Here is a 25575-nt window from a genome sequence, read left to right on the forward strand (position 1 = left end):
TGGATGCAGATTAATACCATACCCATGATGAAGCAATTGCACGTTAAGGGCCTTGCTCAAGGGCCCAATGGAGTAGAGTCACCTCTGCCGTTTACAGGATTCTAACACAGAAATACTCAAAAAATGAGTGTTCAGAAATCGTTTATTTTCAACTTTGCTTGCCACAGGAGATACATTTTCTCCCCAGAAGCATAACACCCATACTAAGCAACATTCACTTAATTTGCTTAGCAACAGGAATGGTCAAAGGAAACGGTGTTGATTCAAAGGTAAGAGGGCAGATCAGACCCAGTTAGTTTTACATTAAGATATGAATTAAAATAAAGAGACTAGTAACATTTTACAGTTTGCAGAACAAATGCCCATAGTGAAATGTGGTGTTTTGGGTTTTCAGTTTTACTGGGAGGCAAATTGTCTAAGCTTGGAGTGGAAAGTGAAGAAGGTTCCAAAGAAGGAAGAGCAGTGAGGATAATGGCTATCCCTGCCTAGTACCCCACTGAATTGCATACTGGTCTGATCTGTAAGCAAGAATTTTACTGTAGTTTGCACAACAAAAATACTACTACAACTAAAATCGGATGCAAAAAATGTTACTGAAACTCTATAATAAATACAGGCATGAGGGTATGAATATAATGTTTTAACTATACTAATGAACCTTGGGCCAAATCCCATATGGTCAATTACTTTATAATACATGTTATTGCACTACACAATATCAATTTCATACCACAGTAGTAGGACTGCTGTCCAAGTTCTCTTCTCAGTTCCTCCCTGCATGGGCTTTGCATGTTCTCTTACTGTCTGGGTGGGTTTGCTCCGGTTGCGGTTTCCTTTGCAAGTCCAAAAGCTATGCAGGTTAGGTGACTTGGTGATGCTCAATTAGACCTGGTGTATGTGTGTCTGTGTGTGTGTGGGTTGGTTATCCCTGTGATGGATTGGTGCCCTGTCCAGGCTTTTTTCCTATCTTGTGCCCTATGCTAGCTGGGATAGGCTCTGGTGACCCTGATCTGGATTAATCAGGTTAGAAAATGACATGACTTTTTGTCAGTAAAGGAATTTTAAGAATAAGGCAAGCCCCATCTGCAAATTAAAGACCTGTACATTCCACAATGTAGGCACTAATAATCCAAAGCAAAGACAGTACAGTAAGTAAAGACAAGTATTGAAGAAAATAAATGGTAATAGCCCAGCACACAACAGAAAGAAAGGGACTACAGCTGTAAAAATCCCCTCCTTCCTCTATCAGTCCAAGACCTCCGAGTGCTCTAAAAATTAAACAAGAAACACATAAATTGTACCTCCAGCTTATAAGACAAACCAAAGCACTAACAGAACAACTCCCACTCCTTTAAAATTCCAAAGGGATCAGCTATAATAAAAATATCAACAACCACTTTCTTATCCTCATTTATTAGCTCAATAAACTGAAAACAAAAATTAGTAGCAACTTAAATGCAATGACAGGCAAAGCCTAAAATGTAAAGTTTATCACTCAAAGTTGGTCAACTTTAAAGTAAGCTTCATTATCCCTTTACCTGACAGGAAAACTACAAGTGAACAGAACACATCACATTTGCCAATTAAATACCTAGAGCCTAGTAAAACTGCCTATTTGTGGAATTTACTTCTACTAATAATAGTACAGGAGAGAGACAAGTGAAATAACAAATTAACACAACTTAATTAATTGTAACAAAAGCAGTATGTTGCATTAAACAATGAAAGAAAATAAGATCAGCCATTAAACAGGGAAGGAAGAGTAAGATTAAAAAAATTCAATGGCCTATATAGCATCTGCTTTTGTATTGAAAAAATTATAGTAATTGCCTAGGTGAAGATTCAGCTTTGCGAAATAAGGTAGAAATGATCAGAAGGCACCTTCTTTTGCAATCTTAACGTCAAAGTTCATTGCTTTTTCTTTTTGGGATATCATCATGCTAAAGTCTAAGAAAAACTTAATGTTGGCAGATGTCCGAGTTCCTGGGTTACAGTCAGAACATACTGACTTGTCTGTATACTGTATGCTAAGAAGCTTATAATAAGGAAATGGCATCTGGACAAGTCCACCCATTCTAAAAAAATCCCTCAGATCATCCAACTTTCAGTGTGATGCCACTCATCACTAGAAACTACTTCATTCAAGTTTAGAGCAGAAAAGAAACTGGATCCATTTTTTGAGTTTAAGAAAATTTATATTTCCTGTCTTTCTGGTTACACTACTTTTTTCTGCATGCCACAATTTCTTTATGTAAGACCCTTCTCCTTTATGAGAGACAATGGACTGTATAAAACATATCTCTTTCTATAACTTCGTCTACCCAAGTTTAAAACAGATTATTTCTGCCTTCAAATCAGAAAAATGGTTTTGCATGTTTTCACTCAGGGCATTACATTATTCCAGCAATACGGTTTTCATTGAATCCCAATCCATGTAGACTCATTCAGATCTTTGGTTACTTCTTTGGAAAGCTGAAGGTTTCAAAATGGCTTCTGTGAGACAGGTTTGCTGTAATGCATGACTGTGTAAGGTAAACCACTTGTAATAAAAATGTATTAAGTTGCAGCAAGGGGTCAGTAATAAGTGGGTCAGAACACTGTGGAGAGGTCAGAACTCCTGCACTAAGCTGCCATCACAGACCAGGCACTGTGGGATTAACAGGCAATTCTAAATTTTCCTGGTATGTGTACAAGTGTGGGTATTTGCATTAGGGAGCCCATTAATAGACTAGCACCCTATTGCTTTATTTAGGATGCTTAAAAAAACATTTTGACACTCTTTTTGGTTTCACTTTTGCTATTAAACTTCCAAACAAAGATTCTACCATTTTTTTTGTAATGAGGTGGTCTAATGTTGCAGTAGTTATATTTACTCCTATCCATTCTTTGGTGTAACATTAAAAGCCAGGGGGAGTTGCGTTTTTTTTTTTCTGTTCCTTTTAACCACTTTGTACTACTGCACCTCTACTTAAGTCTGATTGGAACTTTTATAATAGTATAGGACAGGCTGGCCTTATTAATTGTGCCAGGCTGGAATCCAAATCCTGGCTTAGGAAGCTACTGCCAGACACACTTATTGCCAGCTAAAAGTCTCAGCTTTCCTGAAAGGGCCCATCATCAGAATGTAGTTTTACACATAGTGGTGAATGAAGAGAATGGACTTATGTGCACCCAAAAAGCCAATGAGATGACCCCTATCTGTTCCTTTAAAAATATCACCCACACCCTTACTAACTGCTCTTCTCATGAAGCTACAGCTTAACCTGGCCAAATCTGGCTGTCCTTAGCCAGAACCCATAGCTGAGAGAGTGAGGCTGCAATAGAGATGAAAGCAATCCCTTTCCTACAGAGGGCAACTGTGTTGGACTGTGAGGGTGAAGTATTCGTCTATACTGTAGTTTAGATGAGGTTGCCAGAAGTCCAAACTTGCATAGGTGGCAACTGCAAGAAGCGAGAGAGAGAGAGAAAGAGGGAGAGAGACAGAGAGAGAGAGGACATGCAAACCATGCTTTTGCCTTGCTAATAATGGCAGCTAACAGAGCATCACCTAGCCTAGCAGGAGTAATTTTGCTAGCTACACTAGATAAGACACTTTGTTTGTAAAAATCTCAAAGACAAACTGCAGTAATGCCCACAACCAGATGGTGCGACCAAAGGCAAAGAAGCAGACAAGCTCCTGAACAAAAAAAACAAGTTGAAAACATGTCTGTAGAACGCTGACCAGGAAAGGAACAAAGCATTTCTCACCTCAAACCGAGAGCTCTGTGTGGGGTAGGTGGTAACCCAGAGCAGAAGCTGCTGTGAGCAAATGAATGCCACAGTATAAGAGAGGCTAAATAACTAGCGAAAGAACTTGTCCATCTGAAAACATGAAAGGTAGGACCAGAATTAAGTCGTAATCCTTTTTCAATAAGAGAGAAAAGATCTATCTAAGTCAAGAAATAGAAATAGTAAGTTATATGCCTTTTCCTATAGGACAGAAAAAGTTCTTTAAGAGAAGTTACAAAGTTAAACCTTTGTAATTTTATGTTTTGTGTTGGATGGCTTTAATCTCTCTGTATTATATATATATTATACACACACACACATACATATATATATATATATATATATATATACATATACATACACTGTATATACACACACACATACATAGTTTACTTATGTACATCCATCTTCTATGAACCTCACATTATAAATAAATTCCATTAATTTGTTTATTTCAACAAGCCCTTTTGGGTTATTTGTGAAAGTAATTCTTCAGACATATATCAAATCCAACAGAAAAAGTTAAAGTATTAATGTAGACTTTGCCAAATTATAAACTTTGATCATAAATTGTACAGATTTTTTAACTTTTCTGGCATCCCAGCTGGAAGGTGAAAAAGAGACCCATCATTCTACCTACGTTTAACTTAACATCCACTGAGGGCCGTCTTGTTGACTGTTTTAATTAATTACCCGCATTACCAAATGGTAAACTGATAATTAATTTACTAAGCGATTATGCACCCTACACTACCTTAATATGCCATCTCTGGGGTGGACAAATTAAATTACTCTCATTCTTACAATGTGAGACTAATGGAACAAGCAGTTACCAAGCACAAAAGATAAGGATGTAGTTGATAAAATACCCCTGTGGAGTACAACAAACAGAAGTGATTAGCTCAAATAGAACTGGAAGTTAATACCCAAAATACCAGTGGCACAAAATAAAAACTAAAGAAAAATGTTGAATTTTGATGAAATGGAAATAACCAGAATTTATGAAAGAACATGATAACTCATCAGATTTATCACAATACAGTACGCATCTTCTTTATAATTACATGTTTAAAAGATATATAGTGTCGGTGTATATTTAAAGTCCCACCCACATTAACTTAACCAGTGAAGTTAAATTCACACTTTCTCTGCAAGGTAAACTTTATGGCTGAGACTTTCAAAGAAAATTTCATAATTAGGTTGATGGATCAATAGTTTCAAAGGCATTCCAGAAAATGGGCTTTAATGGAAGGTGACAAGAATGAAGGTACAGTTACAAAAAGAAATTGTTGCCCAAAAAGTAAGTGTAAAACATTGCCTAGAGAAAACTGTAGTGATGCATTAAGTCACACTTTGTTAGTTGTATGTGTAATCCCATCTTCAGACTTGTCATAGCAGCCAGATGACACCATTCCCACGATAAATGTGGTGATGTTACAGGGATGATTTCAAGTTGCAGGGGATGCTAGTCTTGTCAGGATTACAAGTGATAGAAAAATGAGGCAATATACAGAATAACCACTGGATATAAATCTTTGCCCCTCTGCCAGAAAACTGAAACTGGGAAGGAAGTTTGTGTTTCAAGAAGGCAAAGATCCAAAGCACACTGCCAGATCAACACTGTGGGAAATTAAAATGATGTTAATAGATGCCCCTAAAAGGCCAAGTCAGAGTTCAGAACTTAATCCAATTCAAAATCTGTGAGTAAGTCCCAGAAATTGCTCTCCATCACCATTCTCTCAATAATCTGACACAACTAGACCAACTATACACAGATAATCACTTGGGATGTTAATAAGGAAAGCAAAGAAAAAAATACTATGGCTGCCACAGGTAGGTTCAACAAAGCAGTAAAGCATAAAGATACACTTTTAAAAAAGTGACATTTAATTTTTTGGGAGGGACTACTAAAGAATAGTGACTGAAAAATAAAATTTCTTGCTGTGACCACTAAAGGTGAAAAAACAAATTGTACTGATAGGCTTGTGCCAATGGATCATATCATCAGATGTTGATGACTGATTACTTACCTCACCAATTGACATTATTTTGCTGCTGACTTGAACCATGTGAGATTGATCATGTGCAACCAGTTACAACCAGGCACTTGTATTCTGATTGTATATGAAGATACTGTAAATGCATGGTCCATGGATTGCTTTACACTAGAAACTTTAGATTCGTCTTTAGCAGACAGATACAAATCCAGATATATTTTCCTTTCACAAAATGCACATTATCAAACTGAACTCTTCTTCTGTTGTAGAGTTCAACATGTTGGGTGTGCCAGAGGTTTGTATGCTTAAATCCATTTTTACAGATAATAATAATACTCTGCAGACAGCTTTAAGGTAACAGAATTAGAAGATATTCTATAATGCTGCAAGTGTCTCATCAAAGCCACAAGCGTGCTGCAGTCACTTTGGATGTGTCAATGGAGTCAAGAATGGTGGGATAAAAATCCTGTTTGGTTCATTTAGTGACCACACATGGGTGTCTATTCTCCATCAGTAAGCCAGTGCAGTGTGGATTGTTTTGCTCATTCTCATCAGCTTTGCTGGAGAAGTACACCACTCCCCCAAAAGCAAAGAAAATTCCGAGTGGCTTTAAAAGGAGACGGCATTTCCTCAGTGTCCCAGTGCAATTGATAGGTCAAATATCCCCATCACTGCCACACTGACAATGTAGATTTATTCTTAGCTACTTAACAATGAGGACAATCAAACTGAAAATTACTGGAATATCTTCGTTATTCTTTTTTTGTGGTAGGTTTTACAATATGTGGGGAATTACTGCACATCTTCTATGCAAGAGGTGGCAACATCCTTATATACTTTTATAGAGTTCTGACTATTTCTAAAAAAACGAATACTGTACCACGTATTTCTTCTCTTGTTTTTGAGTTTCCTAATATGTTGTTTAAATTTAGGCCATAGATACCTAAAGACATTAACTGTCTTTTCGGCCAGGCTCTGTTTCATAATTTTTACGCTACAACAAAACATTTGACAACACACTGTGGATTACAAGAGTTGCAGCAGAGCAATGTTGCTGAGTAAAAAAGGATTTGGAGACTGACTTATTACAGAGTTGCAAAGTTAAAATGTTGATGTCCCACTTGCAAAGATAACATTGTCAATCAGCAATGATTACAAAGATAACAGATCAACCTAAGAACTGAATGCATCATCCAACCCTAAGGACTGGATCCAACTGTATTTAATGACTATTTTTTTTTAACTAAAATAGTAACAAAATTATTATTCTTATATCTTCAGAGTTTGTCTTTTAGCTAAGATGTAAGGTAGAATAAAGTACATCTTGACTGCAGCGGAGATAATTGTGACTTAGAGCAGTGGTACTCAAGTTCAGTCCTGGATGCCCCCTGTGGCTTCACATTTTCATCTAAACCAAGGTCTTCTTTTAATTGAACTCCTGTTACTTCCCAGTTTGTTTTTTTTTGTTGTAATCTAGAAATTGCAAACTGGTTATGCTAAATTCTTACTATATGAAGCCAGAATCTAAATGGATAAGAATTCTTTCACTTTTTAGCATTTTCCACTTTTAATTTTCATATTATGTATACTATAATTTACTAATACGCCCTCAAGTCGTGACCACTAAAATAGCTACGATTTAGCAGCCAGTGTTGCTTACTGTGATGTCTCCTATGTTTGACAAAAGTGAATAAAAGAATTAAGCATACTTCAAAAAATACAAATATTTTTTAAAATATAATACTAATGCAATTTTCTGAATACAAAATAAGAAATATATTTCTAATTTTTCCTTCTTCTGTGACTGATGGTAGTACTACACTTCTTGCACTCTGCTTCAAAAAACTGCTCTCTATTGCTCGTAGAAAGGGTGGTTCTTTAAGAGAAATAATGTCTCTCTTGGATTAAATTTGGGAATGCGCAGGGGAAAAAAGTAACCGCTGGCTCCATGCCAGTGAGAGATTCTTATCCTTTCATAATGATTACTGCCCAGCAACACGTGTGCCTTACCAAATGAGAGCTTCAAAATCCACTCAAACCCAGATGGTGTAACTCAGGGTTTGAGGATAAAAAAATTCTCTTGACAGAGACAATGTAGCAAATGCCAATTAAAAAGGAAAGTTACTCAGAAAAATGAAAAAAAAAAAAATCGTCAAAGTCATAACTGGAATTGCTCTAATTTCAGTAATGTATATAAAAAAAGAAAAATATTCTGTGTAGATGGAACTATACACAGGGAATACATTGATTCAATGGATTGTGCCGCTGTCTTATTGCTGTAAGGACTTGGGTTAATAATAATAATAATAATAATAATAATTCTTTGCATTTATATAGCGCTTTTCTCACTACTCTAAGCTCTCAGCAATTGCAGGTTAAGGGCCTTGCTCAAGGGCCCAACAGAGCAAAGTCCCTATTGGCATTTACGGGATTCGAACCGACAACCTTCCGATTGCCAGTGCAGATCCTTAGCCTCAGAGCCACCACTCCGCCTGCTAGTTCAGTGTTCAGTGTTGGACATACAGTAGTATGCTTACAGTTTGCACACACTGCTCACATTTATGTAGATTTTCTTAAGAGTACACTCCTTGACATAACAGCTTCCTGACCAGTATTTTTACCTGCTTTGCACTCAATGGTCTATCCCCTTGGCAATTCTATATTAAAATTACAGCTCTCAGAAAAATGGATGGCTGGAAACTAAAAAGCATCAACTGCTGCTGCACTAGAGGCAAGCATGCCAAGCCGTAACATGATCACAAGAAATCAATGTTTTAACTGTTATAAATCCATCCATCCATCCATTTTCCAACCCGCTGAATCTGAACACAGGGTCACGGGGGTCTGCTGGGGCCAATCCCAGCCAACACAGGGCACAAGGCAGGAACCAATCCCGGGCAGGGTGCCAACCCACCGCAGACTGTTATAAATTCTTTCTAGAATTCTGTCACTTTATTTTTTGCTGCTATCTGCAGAGGTGCAGTAAGTTAAACATGCTGGTCTAAAATTAACCCACATATGAAATGAAATTAGAAAAGATAGCAAGCCATATAAAAGCAGTATTGACCTTTTTTCTCCAATACTCATCACTACAACAATCACATGTATCACTCCAAGTCATTCACTCCACATTCTGACATAATGAAATGCAAGTAAACATAAGAGATGACAATAGCCTATTCTATAAAAGATGCTCCAAGCAACTCTGAATTAGACAAAGTGAGGCAGAGAATTTATGGATGGATGCAATAATGGGTGGATTTTACAGTTTTAAAATGTATTTAAATGATAAGTAAATATGAAACCCAAACAGGTTTTCAACATGGATTTTTTAAAAAATTATTAGCCAATTACCTTCTGTTATCAAGTGAAGGGGATGCTCATTATGGATAGACTGATGTTTCATTTTATAGTTGGCATGCTGTTGCTTTCAGGGTTGTCTTTTGAAATGTATGAGTATACATTATACAAAATGTATTATTACTGTACATCTTTACAGTTATTTATTACTGATCTTATCATGACTTACAAACCAGAGCGCACATTAAGATCTCAAGATGCTGGTCTGCTTATGGTTCCAAGGATTAATAAAATAACAATGGGAGGTCGAGCTTTTAGTTTCAGGGCCCCTAAACCATGGAATGGTCTGCCTGCTACTATAAAAGATGCCCCTTCGGTCTTAGCTTTTAAATCCCGGCTGAAGACTCACTACTTCAGTTTAGCAAATCCTGACTAGAGCTGCTGATTAACTGTACAGACTACATCTCTGTTGTTAGTCATTAGCACTAAAACATAAGTAACATGATAGTTAGAATTGGATACTAACCCTCACCTATTCTGTTTCTCTTCTCGGTACTCAAATGTGGCACTTGGTGCCATGGCCCACCTGCCAAGTTGTTTTGCCTGCCTAAGGTAAAGTCATCCCTGATGGAGGATCGCAGGAATCGTGAGAAAGAGGGGTCCTTTCATCGGATTGGATGGCCCAACACTGTGTCAGCCGTGGAATGGCCAAATGGGGGAGGCAGCTTGATGGATGAGGTCTCCAGGAGTCTAAAATTATCCAAATCTTATGATGTGATATCATCTACTGTTAAATTCTGCTCTGTAAATCTTAAAAAACAATTATTTTTTATTGAGGATTTGTTCTGTTCCGTGTATTGTATTGTATTGACCCCCTTCTTTTGACACCCACTGCATGCCCAACCTACCTGGAAAGGGGTATCTCTTTGAACTGCCTTTCCCAAGGTTTCTTCCATTTTCCCTACTAGGTTTTTTTTTGGGTGTTTTTCCTTGTCTTTTTAGAGAGTCAAGGCTGGGGGGCTGTCAAGAGGCAGGGCCTGTTAAAGCCCATTGCGGCACTTCCTGTGTGATTTTGGGCTATACAAAAATAAACTGTATTGTATTGTATTGTATTGTATTGTATCTTCAGATAATACTTTCATATTACACTGTCAGCCTTATAATGTGCACATCTGATCAGGCATACACTAAAATGATGCAAGACTTATGCAGGCCTGTCTTTAATTGACTCTCCTCCACAATAATTGGATCAAAAGTCAGTAGAATAGATGTCAGTCTGAAAATATAAGAAGGGCTCAATCATTAGATGTTTTTCTCTGTCCAGCTTCATTGGAATGAAACCAAGACTCAAATGAAATTAAGTTAAAACTGTTTAGTAATATACTAGGGCCTCATTTATAAAGCTTGCAACTTTTCAGGCAAACGTCAGGATTTATAAAAGAAAACTTGACGAGCGAATATCTGTATATTTATGACAACTCTGACACATGTGTATGCAACATTTCAGAGAAACTGATGAAACTATTGATCAAGTAGGAAAATGCAGCCAAACCAGCTAAATGACCACTAGCTCACATAATAGATATCACCAAGCCATTATTATAATGTGTGTTGACATGACAAACATATCGCACCTCAAAAGTAATGAATATGATACACAGACGATTTTATTGCCCTTTCAAGAGGGCTATGGCCACGTATAGACACTGAAGAACATTTTTAGTTATTTATCGGTTTATATATCACTTCTCAGGGAACTAGCTGACAGGTCAAGAACATCTCAGACAATCTTCAATCCATCATGCCTGCTGTGCTGGAAGCCATTAACCAAACAGCAAGGTGTTACATCCAGTTTTCATATGTAAGTGCACATACATAAAGCAACATGTTTTTGCCAACATGCATAGGGAATTTGTAGTTGTGGCTGGTTCTCTTAACATAATCGGAAAACTCACTCATGCTGCAAGAACAATGCTGCTTTTGTTAACTGTGAGCAGTGACATTCTAATAATGTACAAGTCATCTGCGGTGCCAAGATGACCCTGAAAAACCCTATGGCTTAGTGGCCTAGATCAGCCCGTGATTCGTTTATTTTGAGGCAAATTAGCTTTGGCAAACATGACAGTTCTGTATGTGGTGGGGGGCTTATTGATAAGGTAACTGGCTGAACCCTCAGTTTTTCACACAGTCCTGTACTATTCAATGTAACAGCAATCATATAAGGGCTTTTGTCTGTTTGTTACATCAAATAGCTAGTCTCTCACTTTCTGTCTCTCTCAATTTTCACTCATCACCTGTGGCATTTAGATGTTTTGATCTTTTCTTAACATGCTCTCTTTCCAACTGGGAACACCCTTTATAATTGATTGTCAATGTCTTAAAGCAAGTGACAGTTAACCATTACTTTGCCAGCAGTGACATATATCTAATGAAAACCATCACTTCAGAATATTTTTACTCAAAAACTAACATTTTTGACTACTGAATCTAGTAAAAACTGTATGATATACTGATATGTTTATGAAAGTAGAAAAAACTGACATAAGCATTATGAACTCATTACAGTACACCTAGAAAACTGAATCCTATGTGTTCTTTGACGTAAACATCTTACACTGGAACAGTACTGTATAAGATGCAAATAAGGATAAATCTGTCTGTATGGTCTTCTTGCCTTTTCTTAGTTATGGAAAGGTGCTCACTGCTGCATAAAGCTGATCAGAGCAAAAATTTGATTACCCTGAGTAAAAATTGAACAAAATAAAAAAAAAAAAAAACTAATTTTATAAAAACTGTGGAAATTTCTCTCTGCTGGGAATTAGAAATGTGAACAATTCTGGCAGGCATTATAACTGAACCCAAAAACAACACCACTTCCAGAAAATCATCTTTCTTGTGTGAGACAGAGTCAACAATCAAATAAAAAAAACAGTCGTATCCAGTACAAACAAAATCTGCTGTTTTCTCTCTACCGTCAAAAAAAAAAAAAAAAAAAACTATGCAAGACCAAGTATTCAGGATGTATTTAGTCTAATTACTTTCTAGGCATTTGTCCATTCTTTCTTCGAGCTGACTCTGTACTTTAAAATAGTATTGCTATTTAAAAATACACCAAGAATGAATGGTAATAGCACACCTTACACACAGCCAGGAACTGCACCAAGAAAGGGCTCTGTATAGTTGTCTTTTAAAGTAGTGGTTGTTGTTTTTTCAGTTTCTGAATTATGATGCCTGGTAAAATAAAATTTTGCTTTCATGTAAAATAACCTGAAATTATCATGACATGTGAATCACCATACTGATTTTAATCTACATTAAAAATGGAACACCGCAAATTTTCTAGATGTGACACAGCAATCATATTAACAGCAGTCCAGATCATTATGAAGCTTGAGTGAAATATTGTAAGGCAGTTTGATTTACTCACATGATCTTATAAATTCAAATTTTCCCTTTTGTTGATGATGGCAAAAATTCGTATTTGCAACAAACTCTTAGCCTCCCTGTTTTATTCTAGTTTCTTGCCCAACATTGATACAAGCAGACGTTATGCCAAAAACCTGTGCACACTGCCTGTCTTTTCACAATTACTGTACCATCACTATTATGACTACTGTAATTGGCCAGTATAAGCATACTAACAAAAAAAAAGCTGCAAATGTCTGGTTTTGTGGAGCACTGAATTAAAGTCTCTATTCAAAGGGAACTAAAACAAAAAGTCCAGAAATTTGAAACCACCTATGAGCTTAGAGTAGGGATATTAACATTTAATCTTTGTTCAACTAATTTACGATAAGGATTTAAACCAAAAAATCTTAATAAGTGTGCAATTATTTTCACATTTTTCAGAAAACTTAATTACCTTGCTGCAATACAACATCTGATACAGACTTGACTTAGGACATGCTGTTCTTTGAATAAACACTTGTGATTATATTACACATTAAAATGCCTTGCATCTAAAAGCAAAACTGGCAACTTCAGTGAAAATAAAGTGTAGTTTGGTTTGGGAGTATTCTGGGTGAAAAGATGATAAAGTTGAAAGCAAACTGTGTTAATAAAAAAATGATTAATTACTTTTATATAGCCTTTTTCTCACTACTCACAGTGCTTAATATCAACAGAGAGGAACCACTTCAATTACAACCAATATGGATGATGCAATGGCAGCCATTATTGTGCCATTAGGTGTAAGGTGGTGAAGGGGTGAGAGAGACAGCCTAATAGAGGCAGGGGATGATAACGGGCCAGAACGGGCAAGGCTGTGGTGGGCAATTTAGTCAGGACATCAGGATAAACACAACTCTGTTTGAAAGTTGCTCAGGGATCTTTAATGACCATAGAGTCCAATGTGATGGTCTCGTCCTCTGCGCTGCTCATCCCCTGAGACAGTCCTGACTAACTGAAGCTTGACCATCTCTGCAGCAGACAGTCTGCTTAAAACAGAGAATTAGAATCACTGTTGCAAGGCTAAAGCAAACTGGTTGGAGTAAGCATACTCATTTGTCTGTGAACAGTTATTTTTGTTGTCTTAAATGCCAAGTAGGGTCAGGACTGTCTTCTAAAAAGGTCACAGTCTTCTTCAGGTCATCACCATGTATTGGGGTTCAACCTGTTGCTAGTACTGTCAAGCCATCCTGGGTGTGTTACAGTCTAGGGTTGTGCTAGGACTGCTGCTACTTATGGCATTTACTGATTTTTGCTTGGCCTTATCTAGACCAGCAGCAGCTGCAGTGCCTGCTATAACTCCTGTATAATGAAGAAGATGTACTTAGCCTCCTTCTCACAAACATCACTCTTCTCCTTTTCTGAGTCTTCAGTTCTAACACAGCCATGTTGTGCATTGCTTCCAATAATTAAAAGTGGCATCACAGTCAATGGCACCATGGCACCTACTGTACCAGACTCTGGGCCGAAGACAGGATAGACTTTTCCCAGAGAAGCAAACCCATATCCTGGATGATTTGCTACAGATCCATGAGACCCAATGGTTCAGAAGAGACGTAGTTTTCCAAAGATAATTATGTGTCATGCAATGCTATAGCTGTTCATTTTTGATTGGGTGGTTCCAGCATTTTCTTTTTTTGAAAGCTTGCTAACAGCACTCCACAGGCATAGACCCAAGCTCTTGAGAAAATCACTTGGTGCTGTAGTGCTGGACTCATTTTTGAAGACACAGTCAGAGCACTGGTAGCACTTAACTTTAGAATTTTCTTAAACCATCCCACTAGTTTTCCTTCTACTGTGTGTGATGGTGGGAAATAAGTGGCCAAGATTTTGTAAGATTTTTTCTGAATTGTCAGTCAGCTACTGCTCAAGAGTAAAGAAAATTGAATAACTATAAAACTCAGTACGATTAGATGATGTCTTAGACCCATTTTCTTCAGCTGCAAAGCATACACTACATCTTTAACTCGGAAAAAATGAAGCACATAATTAACATAGAAGAATGCTATTGTTCAAGTTAGCAACCTCAGTTATTGTTATTATGCCAGTAAGAATGTCTCATACAGTCCAAAAGTAACAAACAATCAAAATGTATTTAATTAGAAAAAAGGCAACTCAACAAAACTCATCATAAAATCTCTTTTAGTATTTAAACGTGGGCTGATATGTCATAATATATTTAACTTCTATACTCTTAGCTACAAACCTTAAGCTTGCATAATCTATTGGAATATTGTTTTTGTTAATGGAGAGCACTGTGGTGTTATGGGTCCACAGCTCTCCCACCAAAGGCCGTTTTTATTTAAATAAATAATCGCGGCGCTCGCGGCTTAGCGAGGGGGCGTGGTGGCTGTAGCAAGCCACAGGGCGATCTGCGGTGTGGGCGTTTTTCACCTAAGTGCACAGGTGAGAGACTGCCCACATCCGTGATCGTTCCTGTAGCTAATGGGCTGCAGCTGCCATGTCCTCCCCACATATATAGCGAAGCGCGAGCTGGTTAAGGGGGAAGAAAGAAAAGAAGTAAAAAGAAAGGGAAGAGAATGGGAGGTAGAGAGAAGACAGGAAACAGGTGGAGAAAGCCGGTGTGAGGAAGGAGAGCGAGCGAGCAAGAGCAGGCTCGCCTACGAGAGGAGTGTTTGGCCGACACTCAGTGGGTTGAAGGAAGCGGTCGCTCCAGCTGAGCGACTAAGTAGCTGGAGTGACCAGTAAAAGTATCGACTTGGCCGTTGCTAGGAGCGGGAGTCGTGGAGGCTTTGGGCAAGTGTAGCCCCAGCGTGAGCGCCTTGGCCGCTGGGAAATATCCCAAGTCTTGGTCCGGTTGGGAGCCCGACGAAGCCAAGGAACGGAGGGCTACCGGACCTGTTTGAAGGGCAGCTGATCCTGCAGGTAGGCGACTCTCCTGTAGAGCAGACCAGATGGGCATAGCAGGGGAGCCGCCATGAAAACAGAAGACACCGGGCTTTTTGATTTTAACATTTTGCATCCTGTACTATTTTACCTCGTTGGTTTTATAAGAGTTTGTTTATTGATTTTAACCTCCACAAATGTTTTATTGGATTATTTATTTAAAGAAGATATTGAACTGCACAGCACTTTGTGTGCACTTTTGCACTTTAAACATCATCCCCTTTGCTCAATTGTTTATTGCCTCACTGTCTAGCTCATCGGTGACATTACTGACAGTGATGGGTTCAAGGGCTCCATAATAGAAGAGGAGTATGGAGCTGAACCCGCATCGTCACAAGCACATTATAAGAAGTTGCTAATGAAAAAAGAACTTTCACTCTTCAGAAAGGTGCTGATCACAAGTAACTTGAGTTAAACTGCATTTTTGCCATAACAAATGTTTAACTGACTGCATAGAATAATTGGTGGAAGGAGTGAAAAATGTAATTTAAATATTACTTCTTTGTTCTCTTTTCCCTGAAACACATTCTACAGTGAAATAAGAATCTAACAATGGAAGCACATGGTTCTGAAGCAAAGTAAACCTCAAAGCCACACCTAGGTACAACAGCCATACCACATGCACTTCAGAAGAGGTAATTGACCTGAACAGAAGCATACTTTGGCATGGCCACAACATCGATGGGAGACCATCTTAAAAAAAAACCTTGGGTTGCTGGTGAAAGAGGTGCCGATGAGGCAATTAGGGTGTGCTTACCCTGTGATCTGTATGTGGATTCCAGTGCAGTGATGGGGACACTGTGCTGTAAAAATGGTGCTGTCCTTCAGATAGGACATAAATTGAGGTCCTGACTCTCTGTGTTCATACAAGATCTCTGGGCATCCTTTAAAAACTGTAGAGTGTATCCAAATGTGCTGACTAAATTGCCCATCATGTCCTTGTTCATTTTGTCCCCCTAATCATCACTTGTCTCTAAATGGTTGCTATCTCTCTCAATCCCTTTACTACACAATTGCTAATGTGTAGTGGGTGTACAGATACAAAATGGCTACAGTTGCATTACCAGGTGGGTGCTACACATTGGTGGTGGCTGAAGTGGCTCCCAACTCTTGATGTAAAGCTCTTTGAGTAGTGATAAAAGTGGAATATAAAATGTAATTAAGTATATAGGTACTGTACACCTGCCCAAAATTGTGAAGTACCAGATTGAATGGAAACACAAAATCATACAGAATATTATTATACATAAGTGAGGAGATTTTCTGTTTCATTTTATTTGTAAAACACAAAACTAAACTTTATTCTCATTGAGCTACAGTAAAATTGTTATTGACTTTGGTGTGAACAAATGCAAGTGAGTGTATGCTCTGATATAGTATTTCAGTGTGACAGATGAAACAAGTAATCATGGATATGTCGAGTGCTAAATAAAGGCAGAAGTTCCAGAAACATAGTGGCATACAAAAATCCAGATTAAGTGCTAGTTCAGCTTCCTTAACACATAGGGAAGTCACATGAGCTTTAGACAAGCACTAGGAAGGCCACATTTACAGTGGTGTGAAAATCTATTTGCCCCCTTCCTGATTTCTTATTCTTTTGCATGTTTGTCACACAAAATGTTTCTGATCATCAAACACATTTAACCATTAGTCAAATATAACACAAGTAAACACAAAATGCAGTTTGTAAATGGTGGTTTTTATTATTTAGGGAGAAAAAAAAATCCAAACCTACATGGCCCTGTGTGAAAAAGTAATTGCCCCCTGAACCTAATAACTGGTTGGGCCACCCTTAGCAGTAATAACTGCAATCAAGCGTTTGCGATAACTTGCAATGAGTCTTTCACAGCGCTCTGGAGGAATTTTGGCCCACTCATCTTTGCAAAATTGTTGTAATTCAGCTTTATTTGAGGGTTTTCTAGCATGAACCGCCTTTTTAAGGTCATGCCATAGCATCTCAATTGGATTCAGGTCAGGACTTTGACTAGGCCACTCCAAAGTCTTCATTTTGTTTTTCTTCAGCCATTCAGAGGTGGATTTGCTGGTGTGTTTTGGGTCATTGTCCTGTTGCAGCACCCAAGATCGCTTCAGCTTGAGTTGACGAACAGATGGCCGGACATTCTCCTTCAGGATTTTTTGGTAGACAGTAGAATTCATGGTTCCATCTATCACAGCAAGCCTTCCAGGTCCTGAAGCAGCAAAACAACCCCAGACCATCACACTACCACCACCATATTTTACTGTTGGTATGATGTTCTTTTTCTGAAATGCTGTGTTCCTTTTACGCCAGATGTAACGGGACATTTGCCTTCCAAAAAGTTCAACTTTTGACTCATCAGTCCACAAGGTATTTTCCCAAAAGGCTTGGCAATCATTGAGATGTTTCTTAGCAAAATTGAGACGAGCCCTAATGTTCTTTTTGCTTAACAGTGGTTTGCGTCTTGGAAATCTGCCATGCAGGCCGTTTTTGCCCAGTCTCTTTCTTATGGTGGAGTCGTGAACACTGACCTTAATTGAGGCAAGTGAGGCCTGCAGTTCTTTAGACGTTGTCCTGGGGTCTTTTGTGACCTCTCGGATGAGTCGTCTCTGCGCTCTTGGGGTAATTTTGGTCGGCCGGCCACTCCTGGGAAGGTTCACCACTGTTCCATGTTTTTGCCATTTGTGGATAATGGCCCTCACTGTGGTTCGCTGGAGTCCCAAAGCTTTAGAAATGGCTTTATAACCTTTACCAGACTGATAGATCTCAATTACTTCTGTTCTCATTTGTTCCTGAATTTCTTTGGATCTTGGCATGATGTCTAGCTTTTGAGGTGCTTTTGGTCTACTTCTCTGTGTCAGGCAGCTCCTATTTAAGTGATTTCTTGATTGAAACAGGTGTGGCAGTAATCAGGCCTGGGGGTGGCTACGGAAATTGAACTCAGGTGTGATACACCACAGTTAGGTTATTTTTTAACAAGGGGGCAATTACTTTTTCACACAGGGCCATGTAGGTTTGGATTTTTTTTCTCCCTAAATAATAAAAACCATCATTTAAAAACTGCATTTTGTGTTTACTTGTGTTATATTTGACTAATGGTTAAATGTGTTTGATGATCAGAAACATTTTGTGTGACAAACATGCAAAAGAATAAGAAATCAGGAAGGGGGCAAATAGTTTTTCACACCACTGTATATTTGATCATTCTAGGAGTTCCTTGGAGAACTCTGATGAATATTGCCTTTAATGACATCTTGGGCACAGCTATCAGCAGTGTGTCTGTCTGCGGAGAGAGTGTCAACCTTGTCAAGAGGTTTACTTACCTTGGGAGTGACATTCATGTCTCTGGTGACTCTTCCTATGAAGTCAGCAGACGGATTGGGAGAGCATGGGGGGTCATGAGGTTGCTGAAGTGTGAGGAGTTCCCGATATCTATGCAAAAGGACGAAGGTCCAAGTCTTTAAAGTCCTGGTGCTTCCTGTCTTGCTATATGGTTGTGAGACATGGATGCTATCCAGTGATCTGAGAGGAAGACTGGACTCCTTTGGTACTGTCTCTCTGTGGAAAATCCTTGTGTACCGTTGGTTTGACTTTGCGTCGAATAAGCAGTTGCTCATTGAGTCCCGAATGAGGCACATTACCTGCATTGTGAGGGAGCGTCAGTTATGGCACTAAAGCCATGCGGCGCGTTTCCCTGAGGGTGATCCAGCTCGTATAGATCCTCATTGTTGGGGACCCGAATGGCTGGACCAGGCCAAGGGGTCGCCCACATAACAAAAAAAAAAAAAACAAAAACTATTTCTATATATGTATATATTTCACAAACAGAAAAAATGTAAATAAGTGCATTTTGAAAAATTAATTTACCAAATAGAATGCTATCAGTAAAGACAGGTACTGATAAAGGAAATGGATAATAATAATCTTATATATAAATGTCTACGAGTGCAAATGTGTGTGTCTGTCTGTCCGGCTCGGAAATGCTAGGCTACCGCATGAAGCCCCAAGTTAATGAGTCAGAAGAAGAAAAACGTATGAGGCTACAGCATGAGGCTGAAAGAAAGCGACTCCGTTGCCAAAATGAAACCACCGACGAAAGACAAATGAGAGAGAAACTCACTTAGCCGCTGATAGACAAGGGGGGCGAGCACGTCTGCAAAATGAAACCGCCGACACTGCATTTCAATTTTTTTCTGACGATTTCAATAGTTTCTAGGAGCCCGGGCTTTTTACAGCATAGGATTACACAGCTAGTAACAATAATGATGATGATGATGAATTACATATCAGTATCATGCTTCAAGAAAATCATCAACCATGAACAGAACATCAGTCTACTACAGTCACACACACATACAAACCTCAACACATTATCAAATTACAGTTTTCTACCTGTGCCTCTTTTGGCATGTGGTAGAAAAATGGAAGTAGCCAGATAAACCCCATGCAGAGAAGGATGTGAAACCTATTGCACAGGCAATGCCTAGCAAATGACTGGAACTCCGAAGCTGTGAAGTAGCAGCAACAAAAACTGTGTCACTATAGTGACCCCAATATCAAACACTGTAAAATTGATGAGATGTACTTAAATCTTGTTTTACAACATCACAATATGTTTGGGACTCTTGTGGAAACACAAGGTCCTACATCAATTTAGTGTTTGTCTTCACTACATGCGTGAATCATACTGAAGGCTATACAACTAGCATGTGGACCATATGTAACTATGTCATTGGACAATTTTGTTTTCGCCTCTATAGCTTTAAATATATTTACTTAATAAATCAATAAAATATACTGTAACTACATGTCTTGAAAGGCATTTAAGGACATTAAATCCTGTTACTGTTGTGTAAACAAACACAGCTGCAAAAATTCGAAATTACTAGGATTTCTGTAGTAATTAACTATACAAATGTGCTTTGATCTTCAACTGAGTGAGAATGATAGAGAAACACAATCTACTTAAACTAACAAAACATAAACAATTGTACATCTTCTTCTGAATACTGAACACATTACTTAAGCTCCAGAAAATGACCTGTTTCAGTTCATTAATATTTCTGGGGTTCTTTGCATGAAAACTCTCCTTAAGACAGGACACAGCATATATACAGTATATCACATTGCCTTAAAATGGCCAACAGTATTATTATAGGCCTTGGTCATCCTGCACAAAACCTATTTCCTTATCCTCTGCTCTGGGAATGATACAGGATTATTAGAAATTGGACCACTCAATTCAGAAAATATTTTTATCCACAGGTCTAAGAAGTCTTAAAATAACTTGAAGCAGAAATGTCTTGAATATATATCATTTGGTACAGCAATGAATCTAATATATTGTATTCACTGTCTTTTCCTGATATTGTATGATTTTTACTAGTCTGTTAGACTACTCGGGCGGCACGGTGGCGCAGTGGGTAGCGCTGCTGCCTCGCTGTTGGGAGACCTGGGGACCTGGGTTCACTTCCCGGGTCCTCCCTGCGTGGAGTTTGCATGTTCTCCCCGTGTCTGCGTGGGTTTCATCCAGGCGTTCCGGTTTCCTCCCACAGTCCAAAGACATGCAGGTTAGGTGGATTGGCGATTCTAAATTGGCCCTAGTGTGTGCTTGATGTGTGGGTGTGTTTGTGTGTGTCCTGCGGTGGGTTGGCACCCTGCCCGGAATTGGTTCCTGTGTTGGCTGGGATTGGCTCCAGGAGACCCCCGTGACCCTGTGTTCGGATTCAGCGGGTTGGATAATGGATGGATGGATGTTAGACTACTCAAATGAGAATTCCATTCTACTATGTACACAAGAAAATAAGTCTAAACTTGAATGCAAAAAATGATTTTGTTTTTATTTTGATTCAATACACTTTGTTAATCCCCAAGGGGAAATTGTCTTTTCACATGATCTTTGGGGGTCATAGATGGAAGAACTAGATTTACTATGAAAAAGTAAAAAAAAAATGAGGCAGGCCTTTTTTTGGTGTGTGGTTATGACGATCATTCTATTTCCAACTTGAAAGTGTGAATAACTCAGCCACATTAGTATAATTTTCTATTTGTAGGAGAATTGCTTCTGAAAATTTAAATTAATAACTGACATAATTTGTTTATGTGGTAAAGATTTAAGTGCATGAAAAATTATATAGTTTTTCTTGATAACTTTCACACAGTATTGATGCTAAGCAATTAATTTTTACAGAGTCCAAAAATTTCTTTTACAAAAATCTTGGTGAACAAAGGCCATGTTCTCTGAGGGTATTAACACCGTATTTGATACTGTTCATCAAGCAAAGGACTACTGAGGGTCTAGTGAAATATTGCAATTGTGAATAAAAATTTTAAGAACAATCTTTTAAAAGTGGGAAATTTATTAGTATTTTTAAAAGCACACTTTTCAAAAGTATTCCCAATTAACAATACTGAAACAATAGGAAGTGGGCACAGTTTTATTTTAAATACATGAAATAAACAAATTGTCTCCTCAGATGTAAATTAAGAAAAATATACCAAAACAAAGTAGATCTAAAGATACAACTTAATCAATAAGTGTTAATCTGCTGTACCTATATCTAACAAAAATAATTGTGAGCTTCCTAACTGAACCAGAATCAACTTAATATACACTCTCAAGAACTGGCAGCAGTTACTTTATAGTACACCTGATGTCTCCGCAGCTCTGTAACTTGTAAATTAAATCAGCAAATTCATTTCAAATGACATTAGACAGCTGTAAGTTAAACAGTGAGCTTCTCAAGCCTGAAAGCTAACAGTCTATAACATCAACCACCACTATTGCTGCCAAAGTTCTGGTAAGGATAATAGCCACAGTGGTTCTCAAAATAAAAAATGGGGGAGAGGGCCATGTGCATGCATCCACTTCTTTTTCTAACGTAATTTTTTTACATAAAATATATACTTGATCAAATATAATAGACAATACATATGGACCTGATCCTTTAAATTAAGTTAAACATATTAACTATTGCAACTACAAAAACAAAGAAACATATTTCTATTATTATTAAATGTTAATATTACAGTAGTAATATTAAAATATTAAAAAAATATTAAAAAAAAATATTAAAAAAAATATTAAAAAATTGACTTTTTTATTTTAATATTTAACATATGTTCTAGTAAAGCTGTGCCAGCAGACATATCAATTATAATATAGACTCTTGCAGTTGTGCTAAAAGCAAAGCTGTAACTGACTTAGCACAATCTTCTACTTATACTTTTCATGCACATACAAGACTCCCATTCTCTGTTGTGAATGGGAGGGAAAAAGTGGGTGGGATCAAGTTGCACTCCACACAAAGTAAAATTACCAAAGACATGTCTAACCATGACCTTTAATGTGAGCACTCAAGGCCCAGAGAGGCTCAATGTAAAAGCAGAAACATTTTCAGGTATATAAAGTTTCATTTATAATCTGCTGAAACTCACTCTGTGATACTTTTGCAAACAATGGGATGCAGTCAGTACCAATGTTAATGATTCCATGGTCTATAACCTGACCAGTGGCACAATCTCTATTCAATGCAACAGATATTAAATTCCAAGACGTATGTACCCTATCACCCAGAATTGGTCTGTATACTGTAAGATTAAGAACATATAAATTACAGTGTACTTATAATTATATATAATTAAAAATGGGTTTCATTAAAACACAGTGGTTAGCACTGCTGACTTACACCCCCCAGAAACTTGGCTTCACATTCCAGCCCCCGAGGACTATAGTTACACCCAGGTACCAAAGTTTCCTACTGTATCCCATAGATGTCATTGTGAAGGTTACTGGCTAGATATGCAAGTAATGCTGTATGAGTCAGTAAGTGCTCTACAACAGATTAGAATCTTGTCCTGGGCCAACATCTGACTTGCATCCAGATCCACTCACTGGACTTTGAAGGATTATAAAAAAAAAGATAGATTTTATTAACTAATCATACTGCATAATAATTTAATCAGCTATCCAGCTATTAATATGTTTTGTGGCTTTTTGTTGCACTATACACTGTATTTGTAACCCTAATACCCTAAGTACAACATTACATTTATTTTTCTCTCTGCTTCTTTTGAAGTCCCTCAAGTCAAGCTCACCCTCATATACCTTGTTACATGGTAGCTTCTCATTGACACGTTAATCTTAGGAACTGCTTAAAATAAATAAAAAGTGAATGTTCTTCTTGACCCATGAAGAACTTAGTTGCAGACTAGTGGCAAGTTACAATTTTCTAATGTACATTTTTTAATAAGCATGTATACAGATCAACTTTTACCGCATACTACATCTGTACAATAACAATATGCATCACCAGTTTTTTTTGTGAAATCTATGTAGCAAATAAGAGATGCCTTTAAACTATAACATAAATATCCTTTTGTTTTTCAAAGAAGTTTCTTTTTATTGTACAAATGGATTCTAACCTCTGAACAAACAACTTAAAAGCCCCGTTTTGCCTCAAACAACTTTGGAACCCATAGAGCATTATAAGAATAAAAAATAAATGACTGTGAATGAACCATTAGGAGGTAAAATACTGTTTTTTGCCCTGTTATGTACATGTTGTTTTACACTGTACCCCTGCAGTGCTTATTTCCTAATTTGTTTCCACTAACTATAATCTACTGTATAACCAAATAAATAAAACAAATCAGCTTCACAGATGAAATGACAAACTTTCTGATAATAACTATCAACAAATTATATGAAACAATCTCTGCTTACCTCTTGAAGACAGCAGAACAGGATCAAACTGCATCGTTTATAAAAATACAAAAATGAATGCCCAGTGAAGTACAAACTCTGTGCTCAGTCACTGAAACTCATTAATTCCAGACTTTTAAAAGACCAACAGCAGGCCTTCACTTTCTTGATTTAGGTATCCTTCACCTTTGTACATTACATTCTCAGCACTCCGTTTTTTAGTAATCTTCCCAGGTAACCTGTATCCTTTGTTCTTCACAGTATTTTCTCCATAGTGTCTCACTCGATAAATGACATGTAGATCAACACCAGGCTTGCCCTGCCTTGCATGCTCTTTTACAAGTTGCCTTTTCAGCGTTAGAGAGAGAAAAAGAGAGAGAGACACAGGCAAAGGCAGAGCCTCATATGTTCCGTTTGCAGAATGAAAGAAAAAAAAAAAAAAAAAAAAAAAAAAACTTGTCTGCAATCTAAACCACACTGCCTGACCAATGTACTCCTCCAAATCCCAATAGCAGATGGGGTTCAGAATGTGCTAACCACCCCTGGGGAGGAGGGGATCAGCAACTTATGGTAATGAAAGGTAATTAAGGCACAGCCTAAATTCTTAAGAGGGCCAGCCCTCCCTCCTAATCAAGGAACCTATTGTTATGTGGCTGTCTGCATCCTAAGAACAAAGCATTTCAGGCCAGGCAAAAGTGTTCAAAGAGAAAAACAGAAATTGAAACATAAGGTTACCGCAATCAACCCCTCCCCCACCCTCCAGCCGACCCCCTTTCCTTTCCTCATTCCTAACAAAGTCTTAAATGATTAGCATTTTAAAACTTTAAACATTATCTAGTGATTCAGACCTTATCAGCACAGACAACAGTCTGTGTTTTTTCTCTACAAAGGACCTGGCTGTTTCTTTTCAGAGGATGTCTTATTCAGATATTAAATTACTAGCAAAATACCCGCGCTTCGCAGCGGAGAAGTAGTGTGTTAAAGAGGTTATGAAAAAAAAAGGAAACATTTTAAAAATAACGTAACATGATTGTCAATGTAATTGTGTTGTCATTGTTATGAGTGTTGCTGTGTTTTATATATATAAAATACACACACACACATATAAACATATATATACATATACACATATATATACATATCTACATATATATATATATATATATATATATATATATATATATATATATATATATATATATATATATATACATATACACATCCACATATCAACATATATATATACACATATATACACACACACACGCTTTATGGGTGATGATTGTTTTACTCTTTTTATCTTTATTTTATTTTATTGTAGAATCAACTCCTATCTGCGCACAGCAGGGCAGCCGTGGGCGGATGCGTATGGTGTATTCACTCCATGTTATCGTGCATTGCGCTGTCAGTGGTATTTTGATAAAAGAATTTGAACAACATATAAGAAGCGTATAAATTATTAAACAGTAAAACAT

General features: G+C 37.7%; 1 protein-coding gene across 1 annotated transcript in view; it reads right to left on the reverse strand.

Moving 5' to 3' along the window:
• Nucleotides 1-24709, reverse strand: part of afap1 (actin filament associated protein 1) — a 152058-nt gene extending 127349 nt beyond the window's left edge. The window contains 1 exon segment of the mRNA XM_051928217.1: nucleotides 24122-24709. Coding sequence (XP_051784177.1) covers nucleotides 24122-24155 — 34 coding nt within the window. The 5' untranslated portion in view covers nucleotides 24156-24709.
• Between the last annotated feature and the right edge of the window lie 866 nt (nucleotides 24710-25575).

This window comes from Erpetoichthys calabaricus, chromosome 5 (genome assembly GCF_900747795.2).
Source record: "Erpetoichthys calabaricus chromosome 5, fErpCal1.3, whole genome shotgun sequence".
NCBI classification, from domain to species: domain Eukaryota; kingdom Metazoa; phylum Chordata; class Cladistia; order Polypteriformes; family Polypteridae; genus Erpetoichthys; species Erpetoichthys calabaricus.